At 39.8% G+C, this 17,541-nt stretch overlaps 1 protein-coding gene across 1 annotated transcript in view; it reads left to right on the top strand.

The window, feature by feature from the left end:
* Positions 1-17,541, top strand: part of RhoGEF2 (Rho guanine nucleotide exchange factor 2) — a 764,869-nt gene that overhangs the window by 93,535 nt on the left and 653,793 nt on the right. The window contains exon 4 of the mRNA XM_090384978.1: positions 3,303-3,352. Coding sequence (XP_090241104.1) covers positions 3,303-3,352 — 50 coding nt within the window. The remainder of the gene's footprint in view (positions 1-3,302; positions 3,353-17,541) is intronic.

The raw sequence follows: 17,541 nt of genomic DNA, 5'->3' as shown, positions 1-17,541 counted from the left end.
TAAATAAATGCTGTCTTTACAGAATGAATTCCATCTATCAACAAAGGCGGACAATTCTGTAAGAAATTTTTCCCCATGAGCCTTGCATGATCTCTCAAGCCCAGAGTTAACCAGTGTTCTTATATCAGAATGTCCTGTAATGGGTGACTTGAACTTGTGGACTGGTCACTCACACATTAGAAAAATCTGGATTTATTGAATACACCAGCATGTTATTGAGGCAAGAGAAAGCAGCACTCTTGATCTGATTATCAACAGTGACTCTTTGTGCATTAAGAATCTGTAGATAAAGAACTAAGAGGCAGTGATTACAGTTCATTGATGTGGGATTTACTTAAAGATATAACTGCCATCAAGGGCTAAGAGAAGGGCTTTTACTCATGTAAAGGTGATTACAGTGAGCTCAGGCAGTTTTTAAATTCTATACAGTGGGACCAACTGATGGTGTTACCAAATGCAAATTTTAATTTGGAAGCATTTGAGGAAGTAATCAAAAAAAAAAGCTGCTGTTTTTATACCAACTTAGAGATATTGTTTGAGGATTAGCCCTATGTGGATGAGACTAGTGGCAGAAAAGAAAAATGTATTGGAAAATGTAATAAATTATCAGGGGACATAGAAACTACAGTAAGTACAAGCTAGTTTGTACCCAAATCACTAAAGGAAGCCTAGAGGAACAGGGTTCCTCAAGGCTTCCTTTAGTGATTTGGGTTCCTTCAATATGGATTCCATCAGTCTTGATCCACTGGTGATATACTAGTTTGTTACCCATCTGTGTATAAATTGGGTGGAAAAGTTTGAAACTTTTTGACATTTCAAAGGCTTTTGATCATGTTTAACTTAAAGGTCTTCTAAATAAGCTTCCATCTCGTGGATTTCCTACTATTCTTTTATAATTTGTTATCCAGATTTCTTTCTGACTGCTCACTGTGGGTGTTGGTAGATTACCCTATACCTTCTAACTTGTCCACTAATGCTGGTCTTCCCCAAGGTTCAGATCTTTCTCCTGATCTTTTCCCCTAGTATATTAATGGCCTTCTTTCATTGATTGGAAATCCTATGCATAGTTTTACTGATGACAGCATACTGCATTCCACCTTCTAGTTGAGAAACTTTTCCCTGCATGTACAGCTTCAACCTCTCAAATATCCATTACCAATTCCTTAAATTCTGACTGCCAAGTCATTTGTCCATGGAACAAAGACAATTTCAGTCCTTCTAAAACTCAGTCCTGTGTAATTTTTCACAAAAACAGTTCTTCTGTACCTATGCTTATCTTTGACGACACTCATATTTCTAAACAAGATCATATATCTCTATTAGGGCTTTTCCTCACCCCTTCTCTTTTGTCATAAGCACATCACAAATACTGCTTCCTGTGCATCTAAAATCCTGAGTTTTCTCTTTTGCTCTCGATATTACTTTTATTCTAAACAGCTATTGCTCTACAAATTTCAAATCTGTCCTACTATGGAATATTGTTCTGAGGCAATGACCTCTCTTAGGTTTCTAGACTCCATTCAAAAGAGGGCAGTTAGGTTAATTAATGCCCCATCTCATACAAAGTCTCTTTACTCTGTTTCATAGACATTCTGTTTTTGCTGCATGCCTTTTATTATATACTTCCACGGATACTCTTCTGAATTAGCTTCTATAATATCCGTCCACACATTCTCTCTCTCTTTTTCTTTTCAAAACTAGTTTGAACTTGTGCTGCAACCAGTGAGCATCCTTTTACTGTCTGTCCAACTTGAAACTCACAGAGCCAACTTTTCTTTTTCCTCATTTTTGCTTCATCTATAATTTTTTGGAACAAGCCTCCCTTCACATGTATTTCCTGAAAATTACAGTCTGCAGAAATTCAAGTCTAATGTCCAACGAGGAAGTATCTTTCCTCTCTTCAAACTATAACCTATGCATGGCACTAAGAACTATCTAATACCTACATAGAAAAGAAATCCCACAGTAGCTTCTCTTTTTCAAATTTTTCTAAAATTTGATATTTGTGCTCCCTGGTTCTTGCCTTCTTCCAGTGAGACTTTCTCCTTTTCATTTTACTAATCTGCTTCTGGACTTTTTACACTTCAGTTAGGTTTCCCACACCTAACTGAAACTTTCAGTTAGATTTTCGTCATAAGATGTTACCCACCCTCCTTCCCATTGGACCATCAGAAAACTTTTAACAGTTTTCTTTCTAATTCTTTCATCATCTCTCTGCATGCAGTAGAGAGAAGATGAAAGTAGAAAGAAAACTCCTGTTATGACATTTAGTGTTATCTTCCTTTTATCATGCTTTCCTTCTGATCTCATGATCAATCCTATGAAATGCATACATTTTTTTTTAAAGTCCCAAAAAGAAATAAATTCAGATATACACAATCCAGATATGCACTCATTGTTAATTTTGCTGTTAATTTCGTACTTGCTGTTAATTTCCTATATGGACCCGTCATACTTAGTGCCCACTATCCAGGCAGGTGGTGGTTGCTTAATATGGAGCATGTTTTGCTGGCAACAACTAGGACCTCTGGTGCATATGGACCAACGTTTCACATGTGAGATCTACTGGCAGCTCTTAGAAGACTGCATGCACCCTGCCATGTTGAATTTTTTTTTCTCCAGACAGAATTAGGAACTTCCAAGGTGGTAATGTGTCAGGCCTTCACTATGTGCAAGTGGTTCAAGGAATACGGTGAAGATATCACCCATCTTGATTGGCACATGATTGCCTCAAAATTTGCCTGACCTCAATCCAATTGAACACCTCTGGAATGTTTTGGAAGGTGAGGAATATGGACATGCAGTTGTCATCTGTTCAGGCAGCATGGCTGCTGATCCCTATGGTTGTCTTCAGACATCTAGTGGAGTCACTGCCTAGGCGAATATTGGCTGCTATCCATGCAGATGGTAGTGCAATATGGTATTAGGTAGGTGATCATAATTCATTGAGTGGTCATGTACACGTGCATCACTCAGTGTACATGTATATATGATCACTTCAAAAGGGGGTGGGGGAAGAGAGATGGAATGAATTTGCATGTTCACTGATGGTGGAGACAAAGTATTTTGTAGCAGCTATAATGAGATATTGTTGAATAGTAATAGATACTTTATTTCAGTTGGAATTAGACTTTATTGTATTTTGAAAGCTGAAGTTGTTAAATCAATCTACAAATTATATGTGGTAAACACTTTATATCAGATATGGAAATAGCTGTTAATTTCATGCATGGTATAAGTGTTTTATTTGCGATATTATTAATAGTTAACTTTCTGTAATTGCTGTTTTATTTTTTTATTAGATGGTGCTGCTTCTAGGGCTGGTGTTCAGCAAGGAGACCGAATTATTAAAGTTAGTTTAAAACTATACTGTGGGTATAAGATAAACATATATATTTTATTCCATTTCAGATTTTATTAAAAACAAGGTTTACTGCATTTATATTTTGTTATTTTAGAAAATTGGCTATAGTCACTTTGTTTAATTTGTAAAGTGGATTTTGGAATATATTGAATTTTAACATAAAATTGTTTATCTGAACTGTGACATGGAGTAGGTTAGTAAATAAAATATTTGTTCTTTCAATTTTGTTTTTTTAATTTTTCATATCAAGCATGTATTAAAATTACAAAAACATGTTTATATGCTTTTAGGATATATGGGCCTGGTGTACTGGGGTCCATGGTTAAAAAGAATACAATGATATAAACCAGTAAAACGTATTTAATAGATAACACAATAAAATACAATAGAAGCTTTCGAGACAGTTGCGTCTCTTTATCAACTAATTTGACTAAATTTTGAATACAACGGATATAGTCATGCGTGCAGTGAGGTGTGTTATTCATTCAAGCTGGTTTCCTATTGTTCTCGCACGGACATGTGCTGTTTTACTCCATTGCTTGTCAAGTTCTAAAATGGTTGTCTCTAGGATGGGGTGCAATCTCATGCCTTTGCAGCGGTTTATGGCCTTCGGTTTGTTCAATATGGCAAGTGACTCTAGCCATAGGCAGTGGCAAAAGTGTCGTGAGTGGTCTACTATTTCACAGTCACGTTTGGGATTGAGATCGTGGTGGGTGGCTCAAAAATGCTCCGCGACTGCGGACTGGTCTGTCTCAGCAAGGTGGATTGCTCTCTCGTGCTCCATAAGGTGATCTTGAAGACGTCTTGATGTCTCACCGATGAAGCAGCTGTCACAGTCTCTGCAGGTGATGCAGTATATTACATTGCTGCATAAGAGTGGTGTGACAGGGGTCTTCACACTGGAGATAAGAGAACGTAGGTTTCTGCAGGGTAACTGTACGCATTTGATGCGGTAATCTCTGAGGATTCTTGAGATCCGTCCTGACACGCCTGGATAGTATGGAATGTTGTGCGTGCCTCCTATCACTTCTTGTAGGAAATACCACACGCACCATCAAAAATAGCAGTGAATTCATCCATCTCATTAAAGACCTTTCAATTCCTGACAACACCATCATGGTATCATTTGATGTAGTTTCATTATTTACTTCAATTCCCGTTTAACAGGCCGTACACTGCGCCAGGAGGCTCCTCGAGAACGACTTAAGCCTCTCAACTAGAACATCATTATCGACTGCTTGACATCTGCACCGCCCTCAACCTATGTTTATCAAGCAGCATCTTCACTTTTGAGGATTCAGTCTACCAGCAGGTGCATGGCACTGCTATGGGTGCCCCTGTTAATTCCGTAGTAGCCAACATCGCCATGGAAGATTTGGAGGAGCAGATACTCCTGAACCCACCTGTGCCTATTACAACATGGTACAGATACGTTGATGATATTTTCACTGTAATTCCCACCTGGCTCTGAAACAGCATTACTAGAACACCTCAATTCCCTATCTAATTTCATTCAGTTTACCCTAGAGTTAGAAGTAGTCACTCCCGTTCCTGGATGTCTTAGTGCAGCGTGTAGGCCCACACCTAGAGACTTCGGTATACCATAAATCTATGTGGTGTGGACAATTTACAAACTACAGATCCGGCCATGCACCCAGTCATCTCAACAGCACCCCACACTCTATTCTCCAGGGCTTGGAGCCATTCCAGCACTGATTCAGTTAGATGCGGCGAGATCTCTCGTGTGAAGGCAGACCTAACCAAATGTGGCTATAAACCCACATGCTAGACAGGAACTCACAGCCCACCCAAGTCCCCCGAACCAGGACAATACACCAACCGCCTACATTCCATACTATCCAGGTGTGTCAGGACGGATCTCAAGAATCCTCAGAGATTACCGCATCAAATGTGTACAGTTACCCTGCAGAAACCTACGTTCTCTTATCTCCAGTGTGAAGACCCCTGTCACACCACTCTTATGCAGCAATGTAATATACCGCATCACCTGCAGAGACTGTGACAGCTGCTACATCGGTGAGACATCAAGACGTCTCGCCGATGACGTCTTGAATTACAGGCTCCGAAAAAGCAATAAGTGTTTGCCTTTTTATTTACCTAATTGTTATTTTATATTGTACTTTATATGTAGTCTTATAGTTATTGTTACGCTGGTTATTTTTATTTTTAATTTAGATAAAGAGTTTTTGTAGATTACTGCTTAATATACGTAAAATCGTTATTTCGTTCGAATCTTGCGGCCATTGTTTTTGTATAGAGTAGTAGGGAATTCAAAATTTTTAATTGTGGTAACTAGGCAGCCCTAACGTATAATTATATAGCGTAATACGCATCACTACATTTAGGATTCTATTAGATAGCATAGTATTGACAATTAATTAATTAAATTTATTGATCTTATTAATTTAAAATATCATGCCCCAGACTAGAGCAGCAAAGCAACGGGCACAAAGCGGCAGTAGTGCTGTAACTCGGGGGAGAACTGAGGGGGGCAATTCTCCAACGCATCACAGCCTAAAATAATGTGCAACTTGTGAAATGTTTCCCGAACTCTCTGGAACAGAACATGATCTAGCCAAGGAGGATGTCTTTGTGTGTGCCAGGTGTAGAGAGTGTCTAGAAATTAGGCATCAACTCAGTGTTCTACTGGGCATCTATGAGAGCTTGAGGTGTAGCTGCCCTTGAAGAATTAATATGAAGGGCCCGTCAAGCTCTCAGCTGCCCAACTCAGGGCCAGAGCTCGCTCCTGGGCATCAGGCAACACAGCGGCAATCTCCAAGGCAGAATACACTGGTCCCACTAGAGTTATTGTTGGTGACTTTATTGTCAGGCAGATGGGTAATATATTGTGTAAAAAGGACAGGTGGAAAAGGACCGGGGTATGTCTGCCAGGGGAAAAATTTGATGATGTGATAGAGCAGATATCATCTTTTAAGGGCACAAAGGGTGATATTGTTGTACACGTTGGCACTAATGACATTAACAGTAGGAGATCTGCAGATTTACTCAATAAGTACAGGTCAGTGTTGAGAAAAAGTTATGAATTAGGATTAAATTTCAAGTGTCTGCAATTCTGCCGATACACGATAGGAGGGAATACATGATGAGAGCCTTGTCAATCAATCCGGCCCTGGAGGGAATGTGCAAGGCTCAAGGGGTAGAATTTTTTTCAGCATGGTCTGTGCTTGTTAACAGGAGAGACTGCTTCTACAGGGATGGGATACACTTAAATAGAAAGGGTGAAGAATATTTGCTGATGTTATCGAGGCAGTATTAGGTGGATCGGAAAACTTCTAGCTTGGGGGTGGATTCACAGACTAAAAGGTTAAAAGTAGCTGAAGGTAGAGGTGAAGGCGATTCTTGCACTACTTCTATTAGAATAAGCAACGGCATGGAGTGAGGGGTGTTGGGGGTTCCAGGGACTGATGGCAGTCATCATGAAACAGGTGGGTATATGGGATGTGTCAGGGTAACTAGGAATAGGTGCATATATGCTTGCATGTATACGAATGCTAGAAGTATAGTAAATAAATTTGATGAATTTGAAGTGTTGGTCAAGACATCAACGGTGGATATTGTTTCGGATAGCAGAGATGTGGTGTCACACACACACACACACACACACACACAGATATAAGGCACAGCTGCCAATGCGCCATAAAAAACCAAACCAAACCAAACAGATATAAGGAATGCAGAACTGGAATTTGGGGAGTACAATATGTACAGAAGAATAGACAGGAGAGGAAGGGGAGGCGGTGTTATGCTGTTAATTAAGAAAAACATAAAATCAAAAGAAGTGCATCCAGTTGATATAGATGAACAGTGCACTGTTGAGTCAGTTTGGTGTGACATAAGCACTAAAGCAAAAATAAGAATAGAGTGTGTTATAGGCCTAATGACTTGAATGAGTACAATGAACAATTGTACAGAGAAATAGTGGGCTAGTAAATCAGAATGTCTTATAATGGGGGATTTTAACTTCCCAGATATTGACTGGAACTTGTGGGTTGGTCACTCACACACTAGTAAGACTTTTGTGCCTTTATTGGATGATTGTTTTCTGCAGCAGCATGTTCGAGAGGGTAATACACTTGATCTGGTATCAGCAGTGATCATTCGTGTATTAAGAATTTGCAGATAAGGAACCACTAGGTGGCAGTGATCACAGTGTACTGATGTGGGATTTACTTAAAGGTATAATTTTTTTTTTTTTTTTTTTATGAGAACCCCAAACAAGAAAGGTGTCAAAACCTATAGTACTTAGTACCGTGCATGGGTTGAAGGAGAAGTATGGGGAGAGGGGGATGCCGGAAACCTTTGCTCTAGAGACTAAACATGGGTTTCACCACTTCAAGCCTCCAATAAGCAAAGTGGTGGTATTTCACCGGTTAGCATTAGTAGAGGCATTTGATGCAAGAAAGCAAGCTTATGCAGCATCAGCCAAAAAAAAAAAAAAAAACCCACTTCCACTTCACCCCTCTGTTCGTTCAAAATACCTGTCCAGCTGAGCCTTAAACTTATTTAGGCTATCAACCTCCACCACAAGGGATGGCAGTCTGTTCCACCAACCAACCACCCGCTGGCTAAAGGCAAATTTCCGCACATCTATCCTACATCTGTCTTTCCTCAATTTGAATTTATGCCCTCTCAGGTGATTTTTCTGAGCTAGAGGAAGAATCCCATCAGCATTGAGCATGCTTAAACCATTCAAGGCTTTATACACCTCTATCAGATCACCTCGCTGGTGCCTAGTCTCCAGACACTGTAATTTGCAAAACTTAAGCCTTTCTTCGTAAGAGCACCCCTTTGTTCCATTCACTAATCTTGTTGCCCTTCTCTGTACTCGTTCCAGCAGCTCTACATCCTTCTTGAAATGAGGCCTCCAGACCTGTATACAGTACTCAAGGTGTGGCCTGACCATTGCCTTATACAATGGAATAATCACCTCCTTATCCCTGCTGGAAAAATTCCTGTATATCATTGACAATACTCCATGAGCTACCCTTGCAGCCCGTCTGCACTTCTCAGAGAACTTCATATCTGCCTGCACAATCACCCCCAAGTCCCTTTCATTCTCTACCACTGTCAGTGTAGTACCACAGAGTTGATACGTTGCTCTGGGGTTGCTGTTTCCCATGTGTAGTACTTTACATTTGGCAATGTTAAACTTCATTTGCCACCTCTCAGCCCATCTGCTCAACCTTTCCAGATCTTGTTGCAGCAGCATAGTGTCAGTAGTGTCCTTGACAACCCTGCCAACCTTTGTATCATCTGCAAACTTGGACATTAAGCTTGATATACCATCATCAATATCATTTATAAAAAAATACAGAAAACAATAATGGACCCAACACTGAGCCCTGAGGGACTCCACTAATAACATTAGTCCACGATGAGCAGTGTCCATTGATTACCACTCTCTGTCTTCTCCCCCTCAACCACCCCTTTATCCATAGCAGCAATTTGCCTCCAATGTCACACTGCTCCAATTTGTGTAGCAGTCTTCCATGTGCAACAGTATCAAAAGCCTTTCTAAGATCCAAGTATATAATATCAAAGTTATTCCCTGCATCCAGTTCTTTTGTGACTGCATCATAGTATCCAATCAAGTTGGTCAGGCAAGACTTCCCCTTAACAAAACCATGCTGTGTCTGAGCTATAACTGAAGTCTTGTCTAAATGATCCTGCAGTGCTTCTTTAACCAGTGCCTCCATTAATTTTCCTGGAACAGAAGTTAAGCTCACAGGTCTATAATTACTTGTGTCGGCCTTTGATCCTCCTTTGTGAATTGGGGTCACATTTACACATTTCCAGTCTATGGGTACCTCCCCTGAGTCCAAGGAAGCTCTCATAATTATGGCTAAGGGTTTGCTTACTTCCTTTGCTGCCTCCTTTAATATAACTGGATAGATCCCATCCACCCCGGGTGCCTTTCTTGTGTTTATCTTCAACAGTTTCTCCTCCACTTTACTCCCAGTTATTTCAAGATTCTGTAGCTTACTGCTAGAGTTGAATACACCTCTGGCATTCCCCTTGCTGAATAACTCCTCATGTGTGAATGTTGATGCAAAATATTCATTTAGTTTGTTAGCTACCTGAGCAGGATCATCAACAGTTGACCCATCAATATCAAGTGGACCAATCTGATTCATCCCCTTCCTTCTAGAGTTTACATAAGTAAAGAACTCTTTGCTGTTTTTCTTTGCATCCCTTGCCAAGGATTTCTCGTAATCTGCCTTCGCCTGCCTAACCTCCTTTGTAACTTGGTTGCATATCAACTTGTATCTATCATAGGCTTCTGTGTCATGTGTTAATTTGTAAGTATCCCATGCATTTTTCTTCTCTGCCATATGCCTCATTAGTTCATCTGACATCCATTTTGGCCTAAACCTTGAACAATATTTCTTAGTTGGTATGTAAAGCCTAGTAGCTTCCAAGATAAGTTCTTTGAATGCTTCCCATTTTGAATTTGCTGTTGGTAACATCATCAGTTGGTCCCACTGTATAGAATTTAAATACTGTCTCAGTCCATCGTAGTCGCCTTTATGGAAGCAATAACCCTTCCCTTTACACCTAATGGTAGTTACCTCTTTCAGTAAATCCCACTTCAGCACACTGTGATCACTGCCACCTAGTGGTTCATTTATCTGCAGATTCTTAATGCATGAAGAATCACTGCTGATAATCAAATCAAGAGTATTACTCCCTCTAGTTGCCTCCCGAACATGCTGATGTAGAAAACAGTCATCCAATAAATCCACAAAAGCCCTGCTAGTGTGTGAGTGACCAACCCACAAGTTCCAGTCAATATCTGGGAAGTTAAAATCTCCCATTATAAGACTCTCTGATTTACTGGCCCACTCTATTTCCCTGTACAGTTCCTTATTATACTCATCAGAGTCATTAGGCCTATAGCACACTCCTACTCTCAATTTTGATCTCCCAATGCTTATGTCACACCAAACTGACTCAACACTGCACTGTCCAGCGATGTCAACTGGCTTCACTTCCTTGGTTTTTATGTGTTTCTTAACTAATAGCATAACCCCTCCCCCCCTTCCTATCCTGTCTATCCTTTCTGTAGACGTTGTACTCCCCAAATTGCAGTTCTGCATCCCTTATATCTGTGTGACACCACGTCTCTGATATCCCAACAATATCTGCCTTTGATGTTTTGAGCAATACCTCAAATTCATCAAATTTATTTACTAAACTCCTAGCATTGGTGTACACGCAAGTATACCTGCACCTGTTTCTATTCTTAGCTACCCTAACACAACCCATGTGTTTACTTGTACCGCAATGGCTCCCAGCAGTCTCTGAAATACCATGCATCTTGTTTTTCAGGCTTCTGCTCATTCTAATAGAAGCAGTGCAAAAATCTCTTTCACCTCTGCCAGTGGCTACTGTCAATCTATTGGTCTTTGTCTCCCCCCAAGCTAGCAGTTTTCCGACCCACCTAACACTGCCTCGATAGCATCAGCAAATATTCTTGCACCCTTTCTATTTAATTGTATACCATCCCTGTAGAAGCAATCTCTCCTGTTAACAAGTACAGTCCAGGCTGAAAAAAATTCTACCCCTTGAGCCTTGCACAATCTTTCCAGGGCCGAATTGATCGACAAGGCTCTCATCATATACTCCCTCCTATCGTGTCTGGGCAGAATTGCAGACACTTTCAAATTCAACCCTAATTCTCGGCTTTTGTTCAACAGTTACCTGTACTTGTTAAGTAATTCTGCCGGTCTCCTACTCTTAATATTATTAGTGCCAACGTGTACAACTATATCACCTTTTGTGCCCTTAAAAGATGATATTCGCTCTACGTCATCAGCCTTTGCCCCTGGCAGACATATCCTGGTCCTGTTCCACCTATCTTTTTTACAAAGCATGTTCCCCGTTTCCCTGACAATAGTCACCAACAACTACTAGTTCCTTCGGGACCAGCGCATTCTGCCTTGGGGGTTGTCTCTGTGTCACGCGATGCCCAAGTGCAAGCTCTGGCGTTGATGTGGGCAGCTGAGAGCTTGATGGGCCCCTCAATTTATTTTCTTCGAGGGCATCCACCCTGTCCTTCAAGCTCTCATATAGGCCCACAAGAACGCCGAGTTGTTGCCTGATATCGATACACTCCTTGCATCGCGCACACACAAAGACATCCCCCTTGGCAGTATCATGTCCCGTACCCGATTGCTCTGCAAACATCAAGCAAACAGTGCATTTTATAAGGCTGAGTCAGAGGACAACTGCCCCCCTCGGTTCTGCTCTGATGTTGATGAAAGTCATCTACCACTTACCATCAGGGGTAAAGGAAAGGGTTTTTGCTTCCGTAAAGGTGAGTACAGTGGTCTCAAAAAGTTTTTAAATTCTGTACAGTGGGATCAACTGACGATGTTACCAACCGTAAATTCTAAGTGGGAATCATTCAAGGAATTAATCGTGGATGCTACTAAAAGTTTCATACCTATTAAGAAATATTGTTTAAGGTTTAGGCCTAAATGGTTATCAAATGAACTAATGAGACTCGTGACAGAGAAGAAAAATGCATGGGATGCATATAAATTATTAAGCGACTCAGAAGCCTATGGCAGATATAATCTAGTCTGTAATCAGGTCATAAAGGAGGTTAGGCAGGCGAAGGCAGATTACGAGAAATCCTTGGCAAAAGATGCTAAGAAAAACAGCAAGGATTTCTTTACTGATATAAACGCTAAAAAGAAGGGGATGAATCTGATTGGTCCACTTTATATCGATGGTTCGACTGTTGATGATCCTGCTCAGATAGCAAACAAACTGAATGAGTATTTTGCATCTACATTCACACATGAGGAGTTATTAAGGTTTGAAAATTGCAGAAGGTTATCAAATTGTAGCAGGGTACTTAATGATTTTGTAATAACTGAGAGCAAAGTGGAGGAGAAATTATTGAAGTTAAACTTAAGAAAGGCACCTGAGGTGGATGGGATCTATCCAGTTATATTAAAGGAGGCGGCAAAGCAACTAAGCAAACCCTTAGCCATAATTATGAGAGCATCCTTGGACTCAGGGGAGGTCCCCACGGACTGGAGATGTGCAAATGTATCCCCAGTTCACAAAGGGGGATCGAAGGGTGACACGAGTAATTACAGACCTGTTTGTTTAACTTCTGTTCCGTGTAAAATAGTGGAGTCACTGGTTAAAGGTGCATTGCAGGATCATCTAGACAAGACTGCAGCAATAATTCAGACATAGCATGGGTTAGTTAAGGAAAAGTCTTGTCTGACAAATTTGATAGGATATTATGATGTGGTTACAAAGGAACTAGATGCAAAAACTAATTTTGATATCATATATTTGGATTTCAGGAAAGTTTTGACACTGTTGCGCATGGAAGACTATTGTACAAATTGGAGCAGAATGGTATTAAGGGTAAGTTGCTACAATGGATAAAAGGATGGTTGAGTGGGAGAAGACAGAGGGTGGTAATTAATGGGTGCTGCTCTTCATGGACTAATGTTATTAGTGGAGTCCCACAGGGTTCGGTTTTGGGTCCACTGTTGTTTTGTATATTTATCAACGATATTGATGAAGGTATATCAGGCTTAATGTAGAAGTTTGCAGATGATACAAAGGTTGGCAGGGTTGTGAATGACAGTAATGGCAGTGCGCTACCGCAACAGGATCTAGATAATTTGGACAGATAGGCTAAGAAGTGGCAACTGAATTTTAACCTTGACAAATGCAAAGTATTGCATATGGGTAGAAGTAACCCCAGAGTACGTACTACACTTAAGGTGGTAGAAAATGAAAAAGACCTGGGAGTAATTGTGCAGTCAGATATGAAGTTTTCTGAGCAATGCAGACAGGCGGTCAGGGCAGGTCATGGGGTTTTGTCAATGATATATAGGAATTTTGCTAGCAGAGAAAAGGAGGTGATTGTCCCTCTGTATAAGGCAATGGTCAGGCCACGACTTGAGTACTGTGTACAGGTCTGGAGGCCTCGTTTTAGGAAGGATGTAGATTTGCTTGTACAGAGAAGGGCAACAAGATTGATGAGGGGAATGAAGGGATCCTCTTACCAAGAGAGGCTTAAGTTCTGCAAATTGCAGTGGCTGGAGACTAGGCACCTGCACGGTGATCTGATTGAAGTGTATAAGGCCTTGAATGGGTTGAGCACGCTGAATTCTGATGGGATCCTTCCACTTGTTCAGATTATGAACCTAAGGGGGGCTTAAATTCAAATTAAGAAAAGACAGATGTAGAATAGAATAGATGTGCAGAAATTTGCCTTTCCAGCGGGTGGTTAATTGCTGGAACAAACTTCCATCTGTTGTTGTGGAAGTTGATAGGTTAAATAAATTTAAGGAGGAACTGGACAAGCGTTTGGAGGAAATGGTGTAAATTTTTTTTTTTTTTTTTTTTTGGCTGATGCTGCATAAGCTCACACACTTGCTTTCTTGAATCACATGCCACCACTACTACTACTACTACTACGTCTTCAAGATCGCTTTACGGAACATGAGAGAACAATCCGCCTTGCTGACACAGACCAGTCTGCAGTCGCGGAGCATTTTTAGGCCACCCACCACGATTTCAATCCCAAACGTGACTGCGAAATAGTAGACCGCTCACGACACTTTCGCCACCGCTTATGGCTAGAGTCACTTGCCATATTGAACAATCCGAAGGCCATTAACCGTTGCAAATGCATGAGATTGCACCCCATCCTAGAGACAACCATTTTACAACTCGACAAGCGGTGGAGTAAAACAACGCATGTCTGTGCGACAACAATAGGAAACCAGCTTGATTGAATAATGCACCTCACTGCACGCATTGCTATATCCGTTGTATTCAAAATTTAGTCAAATTAGTTGATAAAGAGATGCAACTGTCTCGAAAGCGTCTATTGTATTTTATTGTGTTATCTATTAAATACGTTTTACTGGTTTATATCATTGTATTCTTTTAATGTTTATATGTTATATTAAAGTTTTTATTAGTATTGGCAAATTATACAAGAAAGCAAGCTTATACAGCATTAACCAAAAAAAAATCCCTTCTAATATCACTTGACCAAAAATTATTCTAAAGTAAGTGGTACATACACATTATTCAGGCTCTTCTGTAGTGCAGTTACAGAAAAACAAATCAGAAAATTCAAGATTTCAAAGCATCAGTGGTGGGGTTATCTGAGAAACAAGATTTTTGCTTTGATTTCATTAAAGGTTCAGCAGTAGTAGTAGTAATAGTGGCATGTGATGCAAGAAAGCAGTCGTATGAGCTTATGCAGCATCAGCCAAAAAAAAAAAAAAAAAAATTCGCACAACCATTCCCTCTAAATGTTTGTCCAGTTCCTCCTTAAATTTATTTAACCTATGAACTTCCACAACGACAGATGGAAGTTTGTTCCTGCAATTAACCTCCCGCTGGCTAAAGGCAAATTTCTGCACATCTATTCTACATCTGTCTTTCCTCAATTTAAATTTATGCCCCCTTATGTTTGTAATCTGAACGTGGAAGAATCCCATCAGAATTCAGTGTGCTGAACTCATTCAAGGCCTTATACACCTCAATCAGATCATCTTGTAGGTGCCTAGTCTCCAGCCGCTGCAATTTGCAGAACTTAAGCTTCCTCTTGGTAAGATGATCCCTTCATTGCCCTCACCAATCTTGTTGTGCTTCTCTGTACACGCTCAAGCAAATCTACATCTTTCCTAAAATGAGGCCTCCAGACCTGTATGCAGTACTCAAGGTGTGGCCTGACCATTGCTTTATACAGAGGGACAATCACCTCCTTTTCCCTGCTAGCAAAATTCCTGTATATCATTGACAAAACCCCATGACCTGCCCTGGCAGCCTGTCTGCATTGCTCAGAAAATTTCATATCTGACTGCACAAGTAATCCTAAGTCTTTTTCATTTTCTACCACCTTAAGTGTAGTACCACACAGTTGGTACATTCCTCTGGGGTTACTTCTACCCATAATGCAGTACTTTGCAATAGTCTGATTTGAGTTTAACTTGAACACATCCATGCTGAGATTAGGTGATATTAGTGTCAAAAAAGATCAGCTACAAAGGTGCATATATATATATATATTTTTTAAAGGTATTAGAACACCTGTAGTATTTGGTACTGTGTATGTTGTAGGTTGAGAAAGGAGAAGATGTTTGTTGACGTTAGTTGTTTCTGATTCTGACTGTCAATAGAAATAAGCTTCAATTTGGGTGAGTTTGGGCTACTATCTGACAAAAGGTTTATTTTGGATTTAATTTCCAAGTATTGATCCATAACAAATTAAAAGGAACCCCGAATTTTTGTTAATCATTAGATCTGAATTATTATCCTTTTTTAAGCTATTAGAGTTACTTATTCGAGGTAGTGCAATACCATGCCAACTTGTTGTGAAGGCATTCACAATATGAGATATACTTAAATTATGCCAAATTTTGTAACTACTTAGTAGTTGCCTATATGTAAACATGATGCTATAGCATAAATCTATACGTTAGTTAACTTTTTCATAACCTGAGGCTATTGTCCTGAACAAATTATGTAATTTTCAATTACTATACACCGTCAGGCACCTCTCATTTTATGCAGTTATACTTCGCAACTGGGTTGCCATCATTGCAACACCAGGATCCTTCCCACCCACTGATGAACAGCCAATAAGCTCTGAAACGGTGCCGTCTGGGTGGTGGTATCTGCTGAGAATAAGTAATGGTGGTCCTCTCTATTAGAGAAGCATTATTTATTTCAGGTAGTGCAATATCATGGCAACTCGTTTTGAAGGCATTCACAATATGAGATATACTTAAATGATGCCAATTTTGTAACTACTTAGTAGTTGGCTACGTATAAACATGAAGCTATAGCATAAACCTATACATCTTTTTTTAGGCATGTTTGTGCACAACAAATGTGCCTAAAAAGAAAAAACAACAGACAAGGACACACACATGCACGCTTGTTGTATTTATTTGCGCGCATGTGTTTGTGTGCGCATCAGTGTCTATTCTCTGTCTATCCATCTACCCACCTGTCAACCCCGAGTACCAAGCGATCAGTGATATAAGCATTCTGAAGGTGATAAATCAGTGATCTTATATCTTGTGTATATTCTTTTATTCTATTTAAAGTTCTGAGTATATATATAGACAAAATGGTAAATATCAGTATATTTGTATATATGGTAGGGGAGTTGAGCTATCAGGTGTAATAGCCATTGAAGAATAGGGAGAACCTGTAAGTAAAAAAATCAGTTTACCTGAAATAAAATGCAATTAATAATTATTGTAAGCACCTAACGCTGTGGGTCTAGGACTTTAACTACTTCATCAAAGGGTCGGCAGCAAAAATCGTAGGAGCCACAGCAATAGGCCAGATCTCTGTTTCTCTTATAATGTACACGTAAATAGTATACGTATACATCACAGCTTACCCGACAGAGACCAGAAGGAAGAATAAAAAACTATAAAATAATAATGATAAATAAAATCCTGTGGAAAGAGAAGAGTGAAATGTAAACTCAGAAAACCTGAGAGATGGGGCAAAACAAGAAAACTTACTGTCTGTATGGACCGGGACGTTGAAAGTCAATGATGATTGAAGGAGAGACGTCTGCAGGTCCATACAAACAGTAAGTTTTCTTGTTTTGCCCCATCTCTCAGGTTTTTGAGTTTACATTTCACTCTTCTCTTTCCACAGGATTTTATTTATTATTTTTATTTTATAGTTTATTCTTCCTTCTGGTCTCTGTCGGGTTGGCTGTGATGTATAAGTATACCATTTATGTGTACATCATAACAGAAACAGAGACCTGGCCTATTGCCGTGGCTCCTACGATTTTCGCTGCCAACCCTTTGATGAAGTAGTTAAAAGTCCTAGGACCCACAATGTTAGGTGCTTGCTTACAATAATTATTAATTGCATTTTATTTTTATTTCAGGTAAATTGATTTTTTACTTACAGGTTCTCCCTGTTCTTCCATGGTTATTACACCTGATAGCTCAACTCCCCTACCATATACACAAATATACTAATCTTTACCTTTTTTGTCTATTATTCATTATGGTTGCCGGTCCTTTCTGCATTTACAGTACTACCCGGATCCATAACCTAGTCATATATATATTTTATAAATATTGCATAAACTCTAACAGCTCATT

The sequence above is a fragment of the Mastigoproctus giganteus genome, chromosome 11, assembly GCF_048544385.1.
Source record: "Mastigoproctus giganteus isolate SK-2022 chromosome 11, ASM4854438v1, whole genome shotgun sequence".
NCBI lineage: Eukaryota > Metazoa > Arthropoda > Arachnida > Uropygi > Thelyphonidae > Mastigoproctus > Mastigoproctus giganteus.
This window is presented reverse-complemented; position numbering and strand designations above follow the sequence as displayed.